The 24,711-nt window shown below is 41.2% G+C and overlaps 1 protein-coding gene across 2 annotated transcripts in view; it reads left to right on the top strand.

Annotated features, from left to right (window-relative positions):
• MEGF10 (multiple EGF like domains 10) overlaps positions 1–18,498 on the top strand; it is a 182,341-nt gene extending 163,843 nt beyond the window's left edge. For both annotated transcript variants that reach the window (XM_055548656.1, XM_055548645.1), the window contains exons 19-25: positions 2,476–2,604; positions 5,064–5,300; positions 6,580–6,701; positions 7,590–7,713; positions 14,010–14,054; positions 15,295–15,501; positions 16,996–18,498. In XM_055548656.1, the coding sequence (XP_055404631.1) occupies positions 2,476–2,604; positions 5,064–5,300; positions 6,580–6,701; positions 7,590–7,713; positions 14,010–14,054; positions 15,295–15,501; positions 16,996–17,177 (1,046 nt within the window). In that variant the 3' untranslated portion in view covers positions 17,178–18,498. The remainder of the gene's footprint in view (positions 1–2,475; positions 2,605–5,063; positions 5,301–6,579; positions 6,702–7,589; positions 7,714–14,009; positions 14,055–15,294; positions 15,502–16,995) is intronic.
• Positions 18,499–24,711: the final 6,213 nt, after the last annotated feature.

Genomic DNA, 24,711 nt, shown 5'->3' with positions numbered 1-24,711 from the left:
GGTCTCCCGCATTAGCAGGCAGATTCTTTACCATCTGAGCCACCAAAGAAGCCCACAGGAACCCAAGAGGAGTGTGCATTCAAAGGGGTGGGAACCCAGAGCCAGATCCATTATAGGGGCGGGGGTGAGTCTGTGCAAACATGGCTACGCTTTTGACAACTTTCTCTTGATAGTGGTTTTATACTGTTTCCACTAACTACTCCTCATCTTAATCTTAACAACCTTCCAGACAATATATTGCCTTCATTTTTTTGTTCTTGCTGTAAAAAATCCCACTCAGGGAGAGTATGCTCTGTAGGAATTCCCCATCCTTATGTTTCCATTTCTATCCCACCAGCTATGCAGCCGCTCCCAGGGCTGTAAGAACATTAGCCTTAGACTTAGTGTTTCAGGGTAGTTTATTATTCGTTTCTCTGTGACTTTCATTCAGTGTTAACACTGAATAAATCAGGTCTTAGAGCTTATGAGGCTCACTCTCTTATCATAAATGACAGGAAAGGTGCAGGACACTTCCTGCTTACAGAGGGTGTGCTCTTGAGAAAGATGTACCAAAGATTACATGGCTGTAGGGGCACTGTTGCCTGGAAAGGTCGGCAGGGCTTTGGCAATAAAGCATCATGCTCCCTCCATCAGGCTCCCTCCCCAGATCCTCATATCACCACTGGACAGCCAGGTTGTCTCAATCTTATTTGCTAAACTCTAGAATCGTGCTTGTACTAAGTTGCTTTAGTGGTGTCTGACTCTTTGCAACCCTATGGGCTGTAGCCTGCCAGGCTCCTCTGCCCATGGGATTCTCAAGGCAAGAATACTGGAGTGGGTGCCGTTTCCTTCTCCAGGGAATCTTCCTGACCTAGGGATCGTGCACACATCTCTGTCTCTGGCAGTGGCAAGCAGGTTCTTTACCACTGGAGCCACCTAGGAAGCCCAAACCCTAAACTCTAGAATATATCTGCATATCCTTGCATCTAGTAAATACCAAGAGTGATATTCAGGAGTCAGCCTGGACAAAGATGGCCCCATTTTAGTTTTGCACTGCTAGTTCATTTAACCATGAAACAGGTACTCGGTTGCACAGTTGCCTGCACACCACTTTGTGTATGCAGTATAATTATGTGTGTACATATCTACACATGTATAAGTAAGTAAGTAAGTGAAAGTTGCTCAGTCGTGTCGTCCGACTCTTTGTGACTCCATGGAATTCTCTAGGCCAGAATACTGGAGTGGGTAGCCTTTCCCTTCTCCAGCGGATCTTCCCGACCCAAGAATCGAACTGGGGTCTTCTGCATTGCAGGTGGATTCTTTACCAACTGAGCTATCAGGGAAGCCCCCCTAAACATGTATGCACATGTATATATACTTTGAAACCAGAATAGGCTTTAAACTGACTTTCACTTAAATGCTAGACTATTTATAGTCTTATTAAATAAGCACATCTTAAAGTACTTCCATGATTACTCTGAACATCAAATTAAAACGTCCCGATTTTTGGAGACTTCTCCTAATGCTCCTATGTAAACAGAAACCCTGTGTCTGACAGAGAACTCTGATAATAATTGTGCATCGCCCCCTGCTGCTCATTTTACAAAAAACATCTGTATTTTGTCATGAGGATTTTTACATTTAACATGCCTAGCCTATTCTTTGAAATTCATGCCTAACTCTTACACAACTATATCATAAAAATCCCATTATTTTAGTGTCTCAGACTTCAACCTGCAAATCCAAATTTTGAGGCTTTCTGTGGTAAATGAGAGCTTCCCTGGTGGCTCAGACTGTAAAGAATCCACCGGTAATGTAGGAGAACTCAGTGGGATCCCTAGGTTGGAAAGAATCTCTTGGAGGAGGGTTTGGTAACCCACTCCAGTATTCTCGCCTGGAGAATCCCCATGGACAGAGGAGCCCATGGGGTACCAAAAAGTCACATGGCTGAGCAACCAAGCACACACATGGTAAATGAAGTTCTTACCTAGAAAATTAACAAACTTGCCCTCTCCCTCCTTCCCAGTTCCCAGCTGAACTGAAGGCAGAATATGCCTTTAGGCAGATCTTAAAGCTTACAGTAAAATATGCATCTTCCCAAGGACGCATCTCCAGTTTATATTTTTCCCCTTTTATCCCATAGTTTTGCCTGGTGGCATCATCTCAGATTGCCCTTAATGATGATCTTCATCAGTTCTATTGGGATTCCTCAGACTCTCTACAAACCTCCATCAAGGAGGAGGGCATGTAGACTCTGAAAGAGCCAAGAGCTGTGATGAGAGTCTCAGTCTCCAGTCCATTGCTGCCTGGCCTCTAGAGTCCCAACGTGACTCAGGGAATGCCAGCCAGCTGTAGGCTACCCTGGATGGTTCAGGTCTCCCTGGACAGGGATCCCCTGAAAGGGCTGGCCTCCAGGCACACCAGATCATACAGTGAGACCCTTACCCCAGGTTTCCAAGGCTGGAGAGCTACATTGGACTCTCATCTCCTTCTCAGAGTGCCCTGCAGGAACATATGGCTATGGCTGTCGCCAGATATGTGACTGTCTGAACAACTCTACCTGTGACCACATCACCGGAACCTGTTACTGCAGCCCAGGATGGAAGGGGGCACGATGTGATCAAGGTAAGGATGCTAGTCACGGATGATTACTCAGATGAAGACACTGCAGCTCAAAGAAGTTGAATGATTTGCCTGAGGTTACCTATGTTAATATCTGTAGTAGAATATATTAGGATTCCAAAGCTCATGACTTTTCCACTGTGCCTTCAATTTTTTCAGCTTTATTGAGATATAATTAGCTGTAAAAAAGCAACACACACATATATAATTATACTTTGTATACACACACACATATGTGTATATGTATATTGGGTTGGCCAAAAAGTTCATAACGGTGTGCAGAGAAACCTGAATGAACTTTTTGGCCAGTACAATACAACACATATGTAAAAAACAAAGAATACCACTTGATAAAATGTGACAAATCTAGACATCCATGAAACTATCACCACAATAAAAATAATGAGTATATTGCCACCCCCCAAAATTTCCTCATGCTTCTCCCGACCACCGCTGTCCTCTAGGTCTCAGGTGATAAGTGATCTACTTTCTGTCGCTAGAGATTAGTTTGCATTTCTTAGAATTTCGTATATGTAGAACCATACTCTCCTCTTTTTTATCTGATTTTATTTACTCAGCATAATTTTTCTGAGATTGAACCATGTTGTTGTGTATCTCCATACTTCAATTCCTTCTGTTGCTGAATAATATTCTATTGCATGGTTATACCATAATTTGTTTACCCGTCCATTTACTTCACCTGTTAATGGACATTTGGACTGCTTCCAGTTTGGGCTACTGAGGATAAAACTATTGTGAACAATAGCGTTTCAAGTCTTTGTGGCATTATAGGGTTTCTTTTCTCTTGGGCAAGTTCATAGGAGTAGAAGGATAGGGTTGTATGGTGGTTGCATGTTTAGCTTTTTAAGAAACTTGTGCCCGTGGTTCTTAACTAGGATGAGTGGCACAGTCATCTGGAAATGACAGTCGTCACAGTAATCAGTCCTACTTGGGCAATTCTGATTCTGGGATAGATGGCGCCCTTGAGAAAGATGGTTCTGAAGCATGAGAGCTCCTAGTGTATGTGGTCTTAAACATACAGGTGATGAAGGCTCTTAAAAATTCAGATAGACATTTCATAAAATTCTTGTTAGTGGAGTTATCTTAAACTGTACACTATGTGGGTATTTGTATTTAACTTTCTTTCATAAAATAACTTTGACATGTTCATGATTTGTACTTGGCCATCATAAAAGTCTGACATCATATTCCACAGTCACATCATTGTTACAATGCATTGTGCATTGTGATCACACTCCATTGGCCTTGGTTCCTTTCAAGGCAGGTTGTCTTATAAGAAGTTCCAGCATTTAGAATCATATGGTCATAGGGACACTTGAGCTGGAAGAACCTTCATGGAGGCCAGTTTCCTCTTTTACAGATGATGAAACTGCAGCCTAGGAGCTTAAGGGAAAGTTCAAAATGTATGAATCAGTTTTTTTTTAGATGCCAGGTTTCTTGACTCTCAACTCATATCACTTGTGTCTTACTTGATGGAACTTGAGGGAGAACCATGTTAAGAAAAATTTTGAATTTTAATAAGTAAGGTTTTAGGTGAGATGATGTTACCTGGTATTGGAACAGATCTTTCTGTCATAGAAAATTCTGCATAGAATATATTTTCTGATCTTAGGACCTTTCTGAAATTAGGACCAGACAGATCCTGATCTTGGACTAGATTTATAATGGCTGCTGCTGCTGCTACTAAGTCGGTTCAGTCGTGGCTGACTCTGTGCGACCCCATAGGCAGCAGCCCACCAGGCTCCCCTGTCCCTGGGATTCTCCAGGCAGGAACAGTGAAGTGGGTTGCCATTTCCTTCTTCAATGCATGAAAGTGAAAAGTGAAAGTGAAGTCGCTCAGTCGTGTCCAACTCTTCGCGACCCCATGGACTGCAGCCTACCAGGCTCCTCCGTCCATGGGATTTTCCAGGCAAGAGTACTGGAGTGGGTTGCCGTTGCCTTCTCTGAGATTTATAATAGACTTATTCTTAATTGGAAGGAAAATTACTTTCCTCTTAGAAATGCTAAAGAGAGACATACTATTAAGTTAGGGACTTGAGTTAGCCACTCATAAACTTAATGCTGGATAATAAACAAAAAACAATAAAAATTAGATAAATTGTTATCCCCATCTAATTTCTGGTCTAAGCATTTAATCAGAAATCTGGGAGATGCTCCCAAACCCTACTGTTGAATCTTTGGTTTTTTTTTTTTGTTTGTTTTGAGCCTTAGAGAATCCTTCTTCTGGACACAGACAAACCAACAACGTCCAGTTTGTGTCCAAAAATGAAGAATGTTTGTTCTTCCTTCCTGCTCTGTTTTCAAAAGTTTCCAAATGAAAATTTCATGTACTGAAAATATCCAGGCTTTATTAGCACTGTGGGAGATTTTTGTAAATAGAGATCAAATATCTGTCCGGCACATTGTCATCCTTGCTCACATCTCTTTTCTTCCGTTTCTAGCTGGTGTTATCATAGTGGGGAATCTGAACAGCCTAAGCAGGACCAGTACGGCTCTCCCCGCTGATTCCTACCAGATCGGGGCCATCGCGGGCATCATCATTCTTGTCCTAGTTGTTCTGTTCCTCCTGGCACTGTTCATTATTTATAGACACAAGCAGAAGGGGAAGGAATCGAGCATGCCAGCAGTTACCTACACCCCTGCCATGAGGGTCATGAATGCAGACTATGCCATTTCAGGTGAGACTGGACTTGCTAGAGGCATTTCACTCCATGAAAAGCGAGACTTCATCCTGGTTCTTGGAAACCGAGTGTTTGGCTGTGCTGCCCGTTGGTACTGTCAATTAGCCTTGAGCAGCTTTTATGTTTGGAGACGATGCATTGTTAGAGATGTGTTTTATGTGTCAACAGTGGTAAAATCATCACTGTTTTCTCTTACGAGAGATTTAAAATTGGTTTCGTTATATGGTTGCTTTAAATGTTGGAAAAGTCAACCTAGAAGGAGCTTTGCTGGATGCCTGATCCCAAGCTGTTGTCATATGTGGGGGACAGGGAGGGGAGGGGAAGAAGCGGCCATAACTTCACCAAGGTCATGGAGCAGATCAGAGAAAAAACCAGGTCTTCTGTCTTTGGCCTTGGGTTCTTCCCAGGTACCCTCCAGCCTGTCCTGGAGCCCATGTACATCATTAGCCACACAGCAACCAAGTCACATAAACAGTTTGGGGGGATTAGCAACAACCAAGGCTGTTCTTTAATAAAACCCCTGAATCTTCCTTTTTGTCACAAGACCCCATAAAAGTAAATTTTTAAGTGATGCATTCAGTCTTCAGAAGATTCATATAAGTGAAGAATTTGCAAACTTAAGGTATTTGTTAATTTGGGGGCAATCAGTGAAGGGTTTCAGGTTTATAAATAAAGTGATTCTGGGGGAATTCATAAAGTAGCTGATTTACTTAGTGGTGTGTTTCTAGTGCAGAGTATTGTCTGGACTTCCCTGGTGGTCCAGTGGCTAAGACTCCATGCTCCCAATGCAGGGGGTCTGCCTTCAATCCCTGATCAGGGAACTAGATCCTACATGCCTCAACTAAAACCCAGCACAGTTAGATAGATAGAAAGATGGATGGTTGGATGGATGGATTGATAGGTAGGTAGGTAGATAGATTAATCTATAAGTAGACAGAGAAATAGAAAGAAAGAATATTGTGTCAAGAGCTCAAGTGTTTAAACACAGAGGAAAGTTACAGTGGAAGAAGCTTCAAAGCAATGCCTTCCCAGCTTGTACAAGCCCCAAAGCAGAGAGCAGTTGTTGGTGGATGCTTTCAGACTTTTCCAGGAGATGGGCAGAAAGGCAGGCGCCTGCTGCTTCCACAGGCTTCTCTGAGCATGCCGGGCAGGAGGGGATTCTGCCCGCTTGTGATCTGGAATCAGTCCAAACATTTGTTCTTGTTGCTTCACTTCCCTCTTTCCCACACACGTTTAAGGAGCCTGCCATCTTAACCATTTCCTTCTTTGTCATCAGAAACCCTTCCTCACGGCAACGGTGGAAATGCTAACAGCCATTACTTCACCAATCCCAGTTACCACACGCTCACCCAGTGTGCCACATCCCCTCACGTCAACAACAGGGACAGGATCGCCAAGGTGAGAGGAGATGGTCCAGGTCACTGGGCGGGGTGGGGGGGAGGGGATGGCGAGGGGGGGAGAGGGGAGGGGGATGGCGGGTGAGGAAAGAGCAAGGAAGCAAGGAACAGGCATGCCTGAGGGCTGCAGTTGGCCAGCTGCCATTCCACATACGTACATCAATTATCTCATTTATTCCTCCAAACAATCCCGTGGGTGTGTATTAGTATCTCAGGTTTACTGACAAAAAACCCTAAGTAACAGGGAACTTAAGTCACTTCCAAACATAGCTTGTGAGTGAGGCTGCAGCGAGGTGAGTCAGTCTCTCTGTCTCTGCAACTTGTACTGTTTCCATTGCACTTCTTTTGGAAAATGTTTCTAATATTGCATGTGGTTTTAAAATAATGTCTCATAGCAGACCTATAGCAGACTCCGGTCTGGGTAAAATTAGCAGGTTTGTCTTTTGTGATCACCTTCTGGTACCCTTTCCTAGCCAGCTGTACTTGGGTAATGACAACAATAATATGCATTTATTTATTTTGATTGAACCATATGAAATTGCAGTTTTGTGGGTAAAAAGTTACCAAACAAAACAACCTAATACTATGTGCCAGGCATTTCAAAGTTCCATGTATGTAAATCCAAGTGAGGCCTAATTGGCACAGAGCACCAACTTAAAATGAAGAAGTAAGGTGATGGAGGGAATGGTTGGGGCTGAGGGGCACCTACTCCTGCTGCCTCTAAGTCCCACCAGGTCAGAAGTGGTCACCTCTGTCCCTTGGTGCATCCTCACGTAAGGACTAGTCCTTGATATGCTCCATGGACCTGCTTTCCCTAGATGGGTAACACTGCACTGCGCCATATTGTATTTTCTTTTTTAAATCTTTTTGTTGTTTATATTTTTAACAGTCAAAAAATAATCAGCTGTTTGTGAATCTGAAAAATGTGAATCCTGGGAAGAGAGGCCCTGTGGTAGATTACACAGGCACGCTGCCTGCAGACTGGAAACACGGCGGCTACCTCAACGAGCTCGGCAAGTTCCCCATCCCCCAACCTCCACCAGCATCTTTATCTTTTAGTCACTTCAAACACTCAGAGATTCACGACCGTGCCAAAGCAACTACTGAAAATATGCACAGGAAAAGAAAGACATAGCATCACGCCTAATCCCTGTGTGGGGCTTTTACTGTCCCAAGTGCTTTATTTACTCAGCATGTATTGAGTTCTTACTGTGAACAAGGAATCAATAAAGAGACAAGGATCACTGCCTGCTTGTAGCTTACACTCCACCTTTCCATGTATCAACTCAATTCTCACAAGTTCTGCTGTAGGTACCATGATTAGCATCATCATCTCCCTGCTCCCGTTGCAACACTGCATCATAACGAGGTTAAGTCAGTTGTGGAAGTCCTCAAAGCCTATGACATGGTAGAGCTGGGATTTGAACCCCGTCAGCTTGGTTCCAGCCTGTGTGCTTCTCTTTGCTCTCTGCTACACAGGTTCAATCCCTGGGTTGGGAAGATCCCCTGGAGGAGAGCATGGCAACCCACTCCAGTATTCTTGCTGGAAAATCCCACGGACAGAGGAGCCTGCTGGGCTACAGTCCATAGGGTAGCAAAGAGTCAGACACGACTGAAGTGACTTAGCACACATACACAACCTGATATACCCTTACTTGAGGCCCTTTCCTCTTTTAGGTGAGAAAATGGAGATATCTTTGGGAATATAGTGAGTCAGAGGTTCTCAAACATCTGGGAATCAGAACACTTTCATATAGTACCCGTGGCTGATTCATGTTGATGTATGGTAAAAACCACTACAATGTTGTTAAGTAATTAGCTTCCAATTAAAATGAGTTAATTTTTTAAAAAAGTAATCAAGGATCCCCAAGAGCCCCTACTAACATGGGTTATATTTATTGATATTTGCCATAGTAGAAATAAAATCTGAGGGCTATTTATTAATTTATTGATTATAGATAATATAAAATGCATTTTTGTGAAAAATGACTACGTTTTTTCAAAATGAAACAACAAAAAAATTACTGAGAAGAATGGCCACTGTTTAACACTTTTATGACATCTGGCTTAATAGAGGTCAGCTGAATTTTCATAGCTGCTCTGCGTCCAACCAAGAGTGATGTCACACTTGGTGTGGCTCCTGGAAAACTCCACCGTCCACCTGAGAGGATAAGAGTGGAAAGGACAAACAGTGCTGTACTAGGACAAGAATTGTTTTAACCTCAGGGCCCTCCTGCAGAGGGCGTGGGGCGACTCCGCTGAAATAACTGCTGTGACTCCACATTGAGAGTGTGGTATATTCTTATTCTCAGGGAGGAGCTCCGCATAGTAATTAACATGAGTGCAGTGTCTTATGGGAACTTTCCTATGTCTTGAAAGCAAACCCTTTCCTAGGTATTTATTTAATGATAAGGTTGGAAGGAAGTCCCATTAATTTGGAATTTCAGGTAAGAAACAAATAATTTTTGGATAAGTATATCCCAAGTATCGCACAAGGCACACTTATTCAAAAAATTATTTTTTTCTCTAAAATTTTCTCTAAAATTCAAGTTTCTCTAAAATTCAAGTTTCTCTAAAATTCAAATTTCACTGAACTTGCTATGCTTTTGTTTGCTGAATCTGGCACCCCTCACTGTGTGGGCCCTTCCACATAACTTGTTTTATAAAGGAAGAAACAGGTTAACTCTTGTCTAAGATTTCATGGAAGGAAGATGGTAAAACCAGGTCTCATAGTTGGTCTTCTGCCCACTCCCTCTCTGATCCTTCTGTGAACACTTTAGATGTCAATTCGTCTAAGCCACTTGCAGGAGCCATGTGTGGGCTCTGGAATCCCCTATTACTATGGAAATAGAAAATAAGTTCAAATGCTTAGCTTTTATCTGAATTCTTCACTAACATTATCAATAGGATGAGTACTTCTACACACTTACAGTAAAATTATTTATATACCAGATTTACATTATAGTTATTGGTGAAATCATTTAAGTTTAGGGAGGTTAATAATCTAGCTCAAAGAAGTCCATGAATTGTGTGTGTCGTGTGTGTTAGTCGCTCAGTTGTGTCCAACTCTTTGCGCCTCCATGGACTGTAGCCCACCAGGTTCCTTTGTCCGTGGGATTCTCCAGGCAAGACTACTGGAGCAGGTTGCCATTTCCTTCTCCAAAAAGGCTGATGAAAATGTGTAAAATCAAGATGATAACTGTACTTAGTAAAATACCACCCAGCACTAATGAGGGAAAAGTTCTCTCATTCCATCTCCACTTAATGGAGTTTGTCCTGATTCCAGAATACACAGTTACTGTAAAGGTCACATATAAATTTCTCTGCTTTCTGTCTCAGTGAGACCCAAGGGACTGATTATTAGGAACATAAAATCTTCATTGGAAATTCTGGATCTCCTTGGTTTGTTCCCATCCAAAAGTAATTCTGCATTTAATATCCCTGTGAAGTTGTGGCACAGAAAAAGTCTTCTCTTACAAAGAACAGAATATGGCTCATTACGGATAATGAAGTGTGCAGTGTTTTAAATGATGGAAAAGTTGTGATGCTGTCTGAAAGAGCCCAGAACTTGACGCAAAAGCCCTGAAATCAATTCCTAGTTCTGTGGTATGACGCAGTCACCCTCTCAAGACTGATTTGTTCATTTGTAAAATAGAGATCCAGTCCCATCACTTCATGGCAAATGGAAGGGGAGAAAATGGAAACAGTGACAGATTTTATTTTCTTGGGCTCCCAAATCACTGCAAATTGTCTCTGTAGTCATGAACTTAAAAGACCCTTGCTCCTTAGAAGAAAATGTATGGCAAACCTAGACAGAGTATTAAAAAGCAGAGACATTCCTTTACTAATTAAGGTCTGTATAGTTAAAGCTATGGTTTTTCTAGTAGTCATGTACAGATGTGAGAGTTGGACCATAAAGAAGACTGAGTGCTGAAGAACTGATGCTTTTGAATTGTGGTGCTGGAGAAGACTCTTGAGAGTCCCTTGGGCCACAAGGAGATCCAACCAGTCAATTCTAAAGGAAATCAACCCTGAATATTCATTGGAAGGACCGTTTCTGAAGCTAAAGCTCTAATACTTTGGCCACCTGATGCAAAGAGCTGACTCACTGGAAAAGACCCTGATATTGGGAAAAATTGAAGGCAGAAGGAAAAGGGAGCAGCAGAGGTTAAGATGATTGGATAGCTTCACCGACTCAATGGACATGAATTTAAGCCAACTCCAGGAGATGTTGGAGGACAGAGTAGGCTGGCGTGCTGCAGTCCATGGAGCTGCAAAGAGTCAGACACAACTGAACAACAAAAACACAAAAAAATAGAGATAAGGATCATGTTCTGGCTTATTGTATGAAGTAGATTAATTTGAGCATTTGAAAACACCTGTTCAGACACTGAGACAGATGGGAGTTTATGAGAAAGCCCACTTGCTCCGTTGTTAAAACTGCACCCTGATCAACCAGGGCAGAGGAGAGGGAATCTGCCAAGCACGGCTAATCTCGTAGCCCCACTCTTATTCCCTAAGTTGTTATCCACCCCATGTTGCTTTCATCCCTTGGGGAAGGCTAGACCTTGCATAGCTAAGATCAAGATGGACATTTAAAAAGACTTTGCCACAGCTTGGAGGTGGCCAAGAGAATTAGGCAAAGGGTAGTGTAGACTTCCGGAGAAGGCAATGGCACCCCACTCCAGTACTTTTGCCTGGAAAATCCCATGGACAGAGGAGCCTGGTAGGCTGCAGTCCATGGGGTCACTAGGAGTCGGACATGACTGAGTGACTTCACTTTCACTTTTCACTTTCATGCATTGGAGAAGGAAATGGCAACCCACTCCAGTGTTCTTGCCTGGAGAATCCCAGGGATGGGGGAGCCTTTTATCCTGTCTTCCTGAACAACTTGGTGCCTTTCCCACCATCTGGGAGCCTGCCTGGCTATTCTTCACATACCAGACTCAAGAGAGCGCGCCTGAGAGGGAAACATCCCTGTTTCCTGTCCTCTAACAGTTGACAGTAGACACACACTCTCTCCTTCAGGGATCCTCCCTCTTTCTCCACAAATGTGTACCCCCAGGAAATATCACCCTGTGAACTTGAGTTTAATATCACTCTAAGAAAATTATACACAGACCTGCCATGCAGGGAAATAATTTCCTTACCCTTCTCATGCTATGCTATGCTATGCTAAGTCGCTTCAGTCGTGTCCGACTCTGTGCGACCCCATAGACACAGCCCACCAGGCTCCGCTGTCCCTGGGATTCTCCAGGCAAGAACACTGGAGTGGGTTGCTGTTTCCTTCTCCAATGCATGAAAGAGAAAAGTGAAAGTGAAGTCACTCAGTCGTGTCCGACTCTTAGCGACCCCATGGACTGCAGCCTACCAGGCTCCTCTGTCCATGGATTTTCCAGGAAAGAGTACTGGAGTGGGGTGCCATTGCCTTCTCTGACCCTTCTCATAGTTATTTGAATATTCATCACAAGTTACTACTTTACTTTCTGTTTTTAACCTAAATCCATAACATTCTATTAAAGAATAATTGCAGATACCTTGTATTGCCTGCAGATAGACTGCAGCTGAGCGTGTTGTGACACACGAGTGTTACAGTAATTGATTGGTGCAGCCACTGTGGAAAGCAGTATGGAGGTTCCTTAAAAAACTAAAAATAGAGCTACCATATGGTCTAACAGGGCTTCCCCAGTGGCTCAGTGGTAAAGAACCTGCCCGCCAATACAGGAGATGTGGGTTAAATCCCTTGGTTGGGGAGAATGCCCTGGAGAAGGGCATGGCAACCCACTCCAGTATTCTTACCTGTGAAATCCCATGGACAGAGGAGTCTGACGGGATACAGTCCATGGGGTCACAAAGAGTCAGACACGACTGAAGTAACTGCACGTATGCATGCACATATGATCTAACAATCCCGCTCTTGGACATATATCCAGATAAAATTATAATTCAACAAGATACATGCATCCCACGTTCATAGAAGCACTATTCAAATAGTTAAGACATGGAAGAGACTTAAATGTCCATCGACAGATGAATGGATAAAGATGTGGTATGCATGTGTATATACTACATACGGAATACCACTCAGCCATCAAAAGAATGAAATAATGCATTTTCAGCAACATGGGTGGACCTAGAAATTATCATACTATATGAAGTAAATCAATCAGATAAAGACAAATACCATGTGATGTCACTTATATGTGGAATCTTTAAAAATGATACACATGAACTTATTTACAAAACAGAAATATACCCACAGACATAGAAAACAAATTTATGGTTGCCAAAGGGGGAAGAGGGTGGGGCGAGGAATAAATTAGGAGTCTGGGATTAGCAGGTATAAACTATTATATGTAGACTACAAAGCCCTACTGTATAGGAAAAGTGCAAGTGTTAATCATGCAGTTGTGTCTGATTCTTTGTGAACCCAAGGACTGTAGCCCACCAGGCTCCTCTCCATGGAATTCTCCAGGCAAGAATACTGGAGTAGATAGATATCCATTCCCTTTTCCAGGGGATCTTCCCAAACCAGGGATAGAACCTGGGTCTTCTGCATGGCAGGCAAATTCTTGAGGAAACTATATTCAATATCTTACAATAACCTATAATGAAAAAGAATATATGTATAACTGAATCACTTTGCTCTACCACAAAAACTAACACATTGTAAATCAGGTATATGTCAGCAAAATCAATTTTTTTAAAAAAGTATTACAGTAACTGAGATACCATTCGTCTATATGACTCCTCAGCGTTTACGACGCCTTTCCCTATGGTCTATTCACTTTATGTTCACAACAACCCTGTGAGGCTTAGAAGGTGAGTTGTGTTTTCCCTGTTTTAGAGATATGAAAATTGAGGCTCAGCAAGCTGAAAGTCTTGCGTAAAGTCATGCAGCGAACAAGTGATGAAGTCCCAGTCCGTTGTCTCAAGTCTGCCTGGCTGTGTCCTTTCCACTGAGCAACCTTGAATCAAGGCAACCTTCTTGGTTCATTGGTTCCTCGGTGTCTACCCCATGTTGACCAGCCTTTCCCAAAGCCACTGAAACAGGCAGGAGAATGCTCAGGATGATACATAACATTTGGTTAACTCTGAAGTACTGACACATCTGGCCCAAGTGATCCGGTGTCAAGGTTTGGAAAATAGCATCCTTGTTTATTTCCTGCAGTAGGGAGACTGTGGGTGCCCAAACCATCATACTCCAGTGACCTGAGAATATTAGATGGGTTTTCCCTTCCTTTCTTTTTTTTTTTTCCTCTTCCTTTCAGTTCTCACTGGATGTTTTTTTTTTCTTCCTTTGTCACAGGTGCTTTTGGACTTGACAGAAGTTATATGGGAAAATCCTTGAAAGGTATTGCCTGAATTTGCAGAAGAAATACATTTATCAGAATCACAATTTAAAATATTTTTTAATCTCAGAGACAAAAATAATTTGTTAAACCAGCAAAATTGGCACTCCAGAGAAAAGGTAGCATTGTTGCTGTGGTGTGTGCGTGCTAAGTTGCTTCCGTCATGTCTGACTCTTTTGTGACCCCATGGACGATAGCCTGCCAGGCTCCTCTGTCCATGATATTCTCCAGGCGAGGGCACTGGAATGGGTTACCGTTCCCTTCTCCAGCGTATCTTCCTGACCCAGGGATCGAACCTGCGTCTCTTATGTCTTCTGCATTAGCAAGTGGATTCTTTACCACTAGCGCCACCTGGGAAGGCAGTTAGTGTGGTAAATTACTTCAACAAACCCGCAGCCAGGTTTGACTGCCAGCAAGAGTGTGAACGTAGGTGGATCCTGTTAGAGCAGAAGTTTTAGAGAACCAAGATCTCAGTTTGCTGGGAAAACACACATAATTCCCCTCAAAGAAATATGGTTTATGGAGAGAGAGAAATATGAAGAAGGAAAAAGCAGGGAAAAGAAGAGGTCAGCCTGGTTACATGTTCACTGAAGCCAGCTTTTTGAGAAGAGTTTGAATGATAACTTCATGTGCCCAGACCTGAGGTTTTACGAGGAAGCCGTACAGCACAGGTGCCTTCCTCACCATCAAAACAGAACCTCCTGTGCTCCTGGAGCCAGCAACATGTGGGGTCTTGATCAAAGCCTTTGAGGATTCAGAGACCATTAGTAAAATAGAGTGGAGTTAACTTTATTTGAGTGTGATAATAAAAGGGGCTTTCCTGGTGACTCAGCTGTAAAGAATCCAGCTGCAATGTGGGAGACCTGGGTTTGCTCCTTGGGTTGGGAAGATCCCCTGGAGAAGGAAACGGTTACCCACTTCAGTATTCTGGCCTGGAGAATTCCATGGACTGTATAATCCATGGGGTCACAAAGAGTCGGAAAATGAAATCAAATCCCTGATGTTTACACTGATCCTCACCTTAGAGAGGAGCCACGATTACTTTGTGGATGGGTAATTTTATAGCTGATTTTCTCCAAAATAAGTGGAGAATGAATAATATTCTTTTCTTTGTTAAAAATGATAGAAAACTAGATGCAACGGAAAAGAAATAATTTGCCCAAGTCAGTTAATCGCCACGAAAATAAATGTTGTTGCCCATGAAATAGCATTTGCTTTTCACCCCTCTGTCTCTCTTCACAGACCTGGGGAAGCATTCTGAATATAATTCAAGTAACTGCTCCCTAAGCAGTTCTGAAAACCCATACGCCACTATTAAAGACCCGCCTGTCCTTATTCCCAAACACTCAGAGTGTGGTTATGTGGAGATGAAGTCACCAGCGCGGAGAGATTCCCCATATGCAGAGATCAATAACTCAGCCTCTGCCAACAAGAATGTCTATGAAGTTGGTAAGTTTTCTTAACCAAAGAAAGAATCTAGTGAATAAGAATATTCTTTTGAAACAATTTTAAAGTCCTTGAGAATGCAGTAGTTGCAGTTCATAAACATTTTATTGTAAATAATGATCTGTATTTTAAACTCAGCCTGTGTTTATGCTGATCATATTAGTTGGTGTCAAATGAACTTTCCAGGAAAAATACTATTTCAAAAAGTCAAAGTAGGTTTTTTCTTACCTCCCTAGTTATCCATCTTTTGTTTTGTAACCATAGTGAATATTTTAGCACGCATGTGGAACAGCATATGTATCATATTAGCTAACATGTTGAGTTAGCCAAAACAAATGGTTCAAGTGGATTAAACAGATGGTTCCATTTCCTGGTTGCATCCATTATACTAATATAATGCTTTTAGCAGAATTTTAACATTTTACTTTTATATTTGTCTAATAGATCAGTAATATTCCCAGCTGTGAATCTGATACAAATTAATAAGAATTCAGTTAATATTAGAGTTATTTTGATTGCCCCTTGCACATCCATTTGAGGAAGCTAAAACATACCAGAGCAATCCTGGGCTAGATAGTACAGCTTTATATTTTCCTTTTTCTTTCTCCATATCTTTCCCAGTATTTATGATTTGAATCTAAAAAAATTCTCTATTCTAGTTGATCCTTGAACAACATGGGTTGGAACTGCACGAATCCACTTACACACGGATTTTTTCCACTTAGTAAATGCTACACTTCTACACACTCTTCTGTTGGTTCAATCCAAGGATGTGAGATGGTAAATAGTGGGGCCAATTTTAAAACTGACTATGGATTTTAAATTGTGGTGGGTTGGGGTTATGTGTGGAGCACCCCTAACCCTGAGTTGTTCAAGGGTCAACTGTAGTGACTTATTTAACTCTAGTCACTAGTCATTCATTTTATGCCATAGATGTGACAGAAAGATATGTAACTCTTTTTAAAGTATTAAGACAGCTTTTTAAAATGGAAACCAGCATGAACTAAATTTAGTTTTGCAAGTGAGCAGCAGTTCCCTTTTGGATTATCCCCTAAGCCCAGCACTGTGAGATGGGATCACAACTGAAAGCCTGAGTCCTGAATCCTAAAGCTGTGAACTTGTTACAAGTTTCCATGAATCGAGTGATCGCCAAAGGACCGTGTTGTTGTTACCTGTACAGGAAGGGGCTTGGACTAGATTATCTCCCAGGTTTTGCAGACAGTGATTCATGTCCAGGGTTTCTTTATATTCCCTTGATGTCTTCATCCCAACCACACAGTCACCCTTTGTTCTGAACATCGTTTGTAAGTGTCAGTGGGTTACCAACCACAGAGTAGTTACCTCTATGGGATTATACAAGGATTGTTTGTTTTTAAAAATACTTTCTTATATTTTTATGAACGTTCCTCTGGTGTGTTTGATACTTGCATGAAATACCATATTGTATATTTTTAAAATGTCCTTGTGTATCAATTAATGTGTCCCTGGTTGTCACAGAACCTACAGTGAGTGTTGTCCAAGGAATATTCAGCAATAATGGGCATCGCACCCAGGACCCATATGACCTCCCAAAGAACAGTCACATCCCTTGCCATTATGACCTGTTGCCAGTCCGAGACAGTTCATCCTCCCCCAAGCAAGAGGATGGCGGCAGCAGCAGCAGCAGCAGCAGTGAATGACACCAAAGACCACTGGGTAGCCACTGGACCCCTTTCCAGAACTGCAGTTCGGTTCTTCTCCATCCTCAAGTTTGCAACCCTACGTGAATGTTAATCTACTTCGTAGGCAGTTGTTGGACATGAACCTGAAAGCTCAAAGCTGAGGCTAACTGACCATAGGTCCTTCTTATACAGGTGGCTCAGAAGGAGATATCAATGTGATTTCCCATTTTTGTTAGCATTAGAACTGCACCCATGAAGCATGACTTACTGTAAAATCTTGGCTAAAAGCATGACCGTGCAGGACTCTTTCAGAGACACGGGTTGCAGTGGATGTTGGTATTGTTGCTTGAAAAATTAAAATTTAAATATTTTCTTTCTCATTTGCATCATAGAATTGTACCTAGGATTGTGCATTTTACCATGAAATTTACTTCATTAAACTGTCACATGCTCAACACATAGAAGAAAAGGGCCATCTCATTGAGTCCTTATTGTTTAACTTTTTTCAGCGGGACTCATTATTGTAAGGATAATAGGACCCCAGCAGGAAACATTCTGTCAAGTGACATTACTGGACAGACTCCACATAAACTCTAGAGGTGCAGAGCAAATTTACATATGAAAACTTTAGACTTTTTTTTGTAGGATGAGGAAATGTACATTTAGAATTACTTTAGAAGTAATAGAATTACTGCAGCAATGAATACACAGATGTGCCAGACAGAGATGCTTCTCTGTTTCTCGGCCCATTTTAGATCCATGACGTTATTCTGATCACTGTCCCAATCATACACATTCACCACTTGAGATCCATAACATATCAATAATTATTTCATACATACAGAAATGAAATAATTTTATTTTTGACAGATTGGATTGAATGAGTGTCTAATGATTGGAAAAGGTTGTAAATGTTAGGTGTAAGATGATGCTTAAGTTTTGTAAGCCATTAGGAATACATGCTGTAATATAGAATTAGCAGAAAGTTTTGATTAATTTTTCCCTGGAAGTGACCGAAATATTTTTGTGCATATTTGAGAAAAGGGCACTTTGCTTTTATTAATTGTTGATTTAGAGAAACTATGCTTAAGCTGGTCTTTTGCATTGCTAATATGACATGTACCCCATTTTTCATTAATTTGTATTTCCATTTTTAAGTTGTATATTCTATGTTTTGTAGTGTTTGGATTGTTAATGAAAAAAATATTATATGTTTATTGTTTCTTGTGTTATGGCCACTTTTCTTTTTGCTTCAGAAAAATGCATTGCTCTTGTTTCTTTTGGAGGGAAGAGAAGAAGATATATAAATCGAATCCATTAAAATGGGGCATTACTAAAATAGTATAGTAACAAGTAAATGGTTTATAATGGAAATGGAGAAGCATTTAAATATTCCAAAATGGAGTTCCTCTTGATCTGTGGGTCCTGAGTTTTGGTTAAACCAAAGGGAAGAGGAACAGGGAGTCATTGTCACTGAGCGAGTACCACAGACTGATCTTACTGAAGACCTTCATTAGGTTGATCATATAATCAATTATCCAAACTGGGACACTTTGGAAAGTAAATGAAGGCATTATGAATAATTATCCTGCAGTGGGCTTAAATGTGCACTTTAACAGGCAAACCAGAAGAGATACTCATCTTGTGTATTCTGAATGTAGTTAACATTTTTCACTCCAAGGGAGTTACCTCAGGAGAATGCCAACTCCATGCAAGGAAACCAGTTTCTCTTTGACCTACCTGGGCAACCTGAAGGGCTGAAAGCTGAATGAGGGAGCAGTTTTGTGAGAGAAAACAGTGGCCATCCATCTTTTAAAGACATGAAAACCTACGTGGTGTCCTTTGCCAGTCAACTCACAAATACGTATTGTATTCCCATTCTGCCAATAGTCTACAGAAGGCACCGTCCTTGCCAGTCACCCAGTGGGATATCCTGTGCTTTCATATCACACACCTGCACCTCTGATGTTGGTTTGATCAGGTGGATGAGAGAACAAATATACTTCTTTGATGGCTGTTTCTTTCAGGGAACTCCAAAGTTAATTCAAGGAAATGGGAAATGCCCGGAACACACCTTAGAAACAATTGATTTATTTCAAGTGTCCTGCTGGTTGGCCCTTGATTCTAGGGAATAGAGATCTAATTGAGACAATTGGGTTCATAACCACGTAAGAGTCCTTTTTGGTTAGAAAAAAGAAGACAGCTTTCCACTTCTAAGATTCATCTCTTCAGAGCTCCATGGTAAGTTGAAATTTCCCATTACTCCCTGGCTGCTGCTGCTGCTGCTAAGTCGCTTCGGTCGTGTCCGACTCTGTGCGACCCCACAGACAGAAGCCCACTAGGCTCCCCCGTTCCTGGGATTCTCCAGGCAGGAACACTGGAGTGGGTTGCCATTTCCTTCTCCAATGCATAAAAGTGAAAGTGAAGTCGCTCAGTCGTGTCCAACCCCTAGCGACCCCATGGACTACAGCCCACCAGGCTCCTCCATCCATGGGACTTTCCAGGCAAGAGTACTGGAGTGGGGTGCCATTGCCTTCTCCGAGATAAGTTTAAAAAAAAAAAAAAGACAACTTTTTTTTTTCTTATTCCCCTATTTTTAAAAAATGAAAGCTTCACATCCCAAGGCAACAGCAATGTAAATAGAAAACCTAGGAAACAGAGGTGGGTCCAGAGGGGCACTGATATCCCTCCCTGTACAATCTTTCTGACAGATCGCCTCCTCAGGATGGCTGGTGTCCTAAAACGACATTTGGACCGGAGGCAATTCTTACACATAGCGTTGTGGATATTGTAAAACTACACACTATATTTAAAGAGATCTAGTTGAAAGGTAAAAAATTTCTAGATACTTTGATAAAGACTTGGGTAAAGATACTTTAGAAAAACAATTTTGGCAGAAGGAGAATTGGAGACAAAAGAATTTGACAGTTTTTCCCCTGAAATTACAGTGTTTTGGGCTTTTTCAGATATATCAAATTCGATTTAAAGGTAATGTTATGCTTTGTACACAGTGAATCTGTTTTTATAACGTTTGAAAGTAAAGTCACTCAGTTGTGTTTGACTCTTTGCAACCCCATAGACTGTGTAGCCTGTTGCGCTCCTCTGTCCATGGGATTTTCCAGGCAAGAATACTGGAGTGGATTGCCATTTCCTTCTCCAGGGGAACTTTCCAACCCAGGGATCTAACCCAGATCTCCTGCATTGCAAGCAGACTCTACCGTCTGAGCCTCCAGGGAACCCATTTTAATTTAGAACCTTAAAAATAATCTCTACTCAATATCCTATAGTGGTCAAAGCAGTGAAAGAGCTTGGTGACATGTAGCAAAAGCCATTCATGTAGGGATGTCAGCCAAACTATTATACTTTCTCTAGAGGTTGATGTGTCAGAAAATTTATAACCTATTTGTATTTCTATATAAATACATCAAAACTGGCCCAAATTATAGTTTGTATGCTTGCTTTAATACAGAGAAAATTATTTGTAGTTCAGTTCAGTCGCTCAATCATGTCCAACTCTTTGTGACCCCATGAACTGCAGCACGCCAGGCCTCCCTGTCCATCACCAACTCCTGGAGTTCACCCAAACTCACATCCATTGAGTCAGTGATGCCATCCAGCCATCTCATCCTCTGTCGTCCCCTTCTCCTCCTGCCCCCAATCCCTCCCAGCATCAGAGTCTTTTCCAATGAGTCAACTCTTCACGTGAGGTGGCTAAAGTACTGGAGTTTCAGCTTTAGCATCATTCCCTCCAAAGAACACCCAGAGCTGATCTCCTTTAGAATGGACTGGTTGGATCTCCTTGCAGTTCAAGGGACTCTCAAGTCTTCTCCAACACCGCAGTTCAAAAGCATCAATTCTTTGGCGCTCAGCTTTCTTCACAGTCCAACTCTCACTTCCATACATGACCACAGGAAAAACCATAGCCTTGACTGGACGAACCTTTGTTGGCAAGTAATGTCTCTGCTTTTGAATATGCTATCTAGGTTGGTCATAACTTTCCTTCCAAAGAGTAAGCGTCTTTTAATTTCATGGCTGCAATCACCATCCGCAGTGATTTTGGAGCCCCCAAAAATGAAGTCTGACACTGTTTCCACTGTTTCCCCATCTATTTCCCATGAAGTGATGGGACCAGATGCCATGATCTTTGTTTTCTGAAGTTAATTATATGATGAAGAATATTTCATAATTATTTACAATGTTTGATATGAATTTCTCTCCTATGCTAGGGAGCTTAATGTGTTTTTATTATCTCTGTGGAAAATTATTCACCAAATTCAGGAAAACCAATGTGGAATTTTATAATAGGACAGTTATCACTTCCAAACAAATCCATTAGCACAATGACTACGTGTTGTGAGAAATGCAAACAACTTCATGAAAATGTAACCATTTTGACCTCAAAGAGTCACAATAATAGTTATCAATTATTGGGATTTTAAACTATAAATATTATAAGAGTTGCAAAGAGTATTATGATACCATTTAGGGTTCATGTCAATGTTAGTTCGTTTATCACTTAAAATGAGATGTAATTATTAAAAAAATTGAGTTTTAAGGTTATGTCCTTTAAATAATAGATTTTCTATCTTTAAGTAACATGTCTTAATTATTCATATTAAGTATTTAAGAGTGAATCACATGGTTTAGATGGGTGTTTGTCTAGTAACTAAAGATGTACAACCAGTTGCTGCTTTAGGGTCCCCTTAATACTGACGCCTAACACTAGTCTGTCTATTCTAGTTCAGTATTTAGTCTAGGCTTCCTTTTGATATGAACAAATCACAATATATATTTTTAAAAGGAAAATAATTAAAACATATTAGGATGTATGTGCTTGTAGCAAACAAAAAATGCTTTAAGTGTTAAAATATCTCTTTTCCCAAAGATGATTAAACTTTAATCAGTATTAGCCAACATTCTTACATATATGACCAAATGAGTTTGTAGATTAATGTAATAAACTTTCTAATAAAAACTTTAAAGTAGTGTTTATTGCTATGTTTGATTCTATTGTTAATTAAAGAGGAGAAAAATTATGATGCTACTGGAAAAAAATTTAATATTTTTTCATATGTGATCCCTTAGCACTATATGTACATTTTTTAAAAAACAACTATATTTTATTATATTTAATTGCTTATATACCTGCTTTTTCTCCAGATCACTTGTTCTTTAAAGACAGAGGCAACATTTTTGTTCATATTTGGATCCCTGGAACCCAGGTTAGTGCCTGAGATTCGGGTCTCTGTAAAAAACTTCAGGTTATCTTATGTGGATTTGCTTTTTAAATCTCAGTAACCTGTTAATGCTTCATTTTAAAATTTAAAATTTTTTGGAGGTCTCACTTTATAGCTGGAGAAGGAAATGGCAACCCACTCCAGTATTCTCGCCTGGAGAATCCTGTGGACAGAGGAGCCTGGTGGGCTGCTGTCTATGGGGTCGCACAGAGTCAGACACAACTGAAGCAACTTAGCAGCAGCAGCAGCACTTTATAGCCCTGTGTTCTAGGGCTCAGATATGAATAAAGCATTGCTGGTTCTGTCAGTCACTATTCACTGAGGGCTTGAGTGCCAAGAGCAGTTGGGGCTGCAGAGATGTAGAAGATGTGAGCTCAAGTAGCGCATTATTTCATGAAAGGAATAAAGCATCTACTTTAGCTGCATGACTGTGGTAAGTTACTTAACTTCTCAGGACCTTGGTTTCTATATTATATGTTGGAAATAATAATACAAAGGGTTTTGCGAGAATTTAATAACTTTAATTATATCTGCAAACACTTACTTCTCCAGGGGATCTTCCCAACCGGGGGATCGAACCTGAATCTCTTGTATTGACAGGCAGATTCTTTATCACTGAACTACCAGGGAAGCGAGGCATATAATTATAGGACCAGAGTGAGTTTCCTAGAACTGGAGATAAAGATTTCTCAATTTGGAAATTTAATCAGTTCAGTTCAGTCGCTCAGTTATGTCTGACTGTTTGCAACCCCATGGACTGCAGCATGCCAGGCTTCCCTGTCCATCACCAACTCCAAAATCTTGCTCAAACTCATGTCCATTGAGTCAGTGATGCCATCCAACCATCTCATCCTCTGTTGTCCCCTTCTCTTCCCGCCTTCAGTCTTTCCCAGCATCAGGGTCTTTTTCCAGTGAGTCAGTTCTTTGCATCAGGTGGCCAAAGTATTGGAGTTTCAACATCAGCATCAGTCCTTCCAATGAATATTCAGGATTAATTTCCTTTAGGATGGACTGGTTCGATCACCTTGCAATCCAAGGGACTCCCAATAGTCTTCTCCAACACCAGAGTTCAAAACCGTCAATTCTTCAGTGCTCAGCTTTCTTTATAGTCCATCTCTGACATCCATACATGACTACTGGAAAAACCATAGCTTTGACGAGACAGACCTTTGTTGGCAAAGTAATGTCTCTGCTTTTTAGTATGCTGTCTGTGTTGGTCATAACTTTTTTTCCAAGGAGCAAGCATCTATTAATTTCATGGCTGCAGTCACCATCTGCAGTGATTTTGGAGCCCCCTAAAATAAAGTGTGTCACTATTTCCATTGTTTCCCCATCAATTTGCCATGAAGTGATGGGAACAGATGCCATAATCTTATTTTGAATGTTGAGTTTTAAGCCAACTTTTTCACTCTCCTCTTTCATTTTCATCGAGAGGCGCTTTAGTTACTGTTCACTTTCTGCCATAAGGGTGGTATCATCTGCGTATCTGAGATTATTGATATTTCTCCCGGCAATCTTGATTCCAGCTTGTGCTTCTTCCAGCCCAGTGTTTCTCATGATGTACTCTGCATAGAAGTTAAATAAGCAGGGTGACAATATACAGCCTTGACATACTCCTTTCCCTGTTTGGAACCAGTCTGTTGTTCCATGTCCAGTTTTAACTGTTGCTTCCTGACCTGCATACAGATTTCTCAGGAGGCAGGTCAGGTGGTCTGGTATTTTCATCACTTGAAGAATTTTCCACAGTTTATTGTGATCCACACAGTCAAAGGCTTTGGCATAGTCAGTAAGGCAGAAGTAGATGTTTTTCTGGAATTCTCTTGCTTTTTCCATGATCCAGAAGATGTTGACAATTTGATCTCTGGTTCCTCTGCCTTTTCTAAAAGCAGCTTGAACATCTGGGAGTTCACCATTCACATACTGTTGAAGCCTGGCTTGGAGAATTTTGAGCATTACTTTGCTACCGTGAGAGATGAGTACAGTTGTGTGGTAGTTTGAGCATTCTTTGGTGTTGCCCTTCTTTGGGATTGGAATGAAAAACTGACCTTTTCCAGTCCTGTGGCCACTGCTGAGTTTTCTAAATTTGCTGGCATATTGAGTGCAGCTCTTTAACAGCATCATCTTTTAGGAATTGAAATAGCTCAACTGGAATTCCATCACCTCCACTAGCTTGTTCATAGTGATGCTTCCTAGGGCCCACTTGAAAATTTAATAGAAGAATGTAAAAACAAAAAATATGGTAACTACTGAGAAATGCAATCAAGAGAAAATTTCAAAAATGATAAGTATGAGTAAGAGAATTGGGAAAGACTCAT

This window comes from Bubalus kerabau, chromosome 1 (assembly GCF_029407905.1).
Source record: "Bubalus kerabau isolate K-KA32 ecotype Philippines breed swamp buffalo chromosome 1, PCC_UOA_SB_1v2, whole genome shotgun sequence".
Classification (NCBI taxonomy): Eukaryota; Metazoa; Chordata; class Mammalia; order Artiodactyla; family Bovidae; genus Bubalus; species Bubalus kerabau.
Note: the sequence above shows the minus strand (reverse complement) of the source record. Positions and strands in the feature narration are given on the sequence as shown.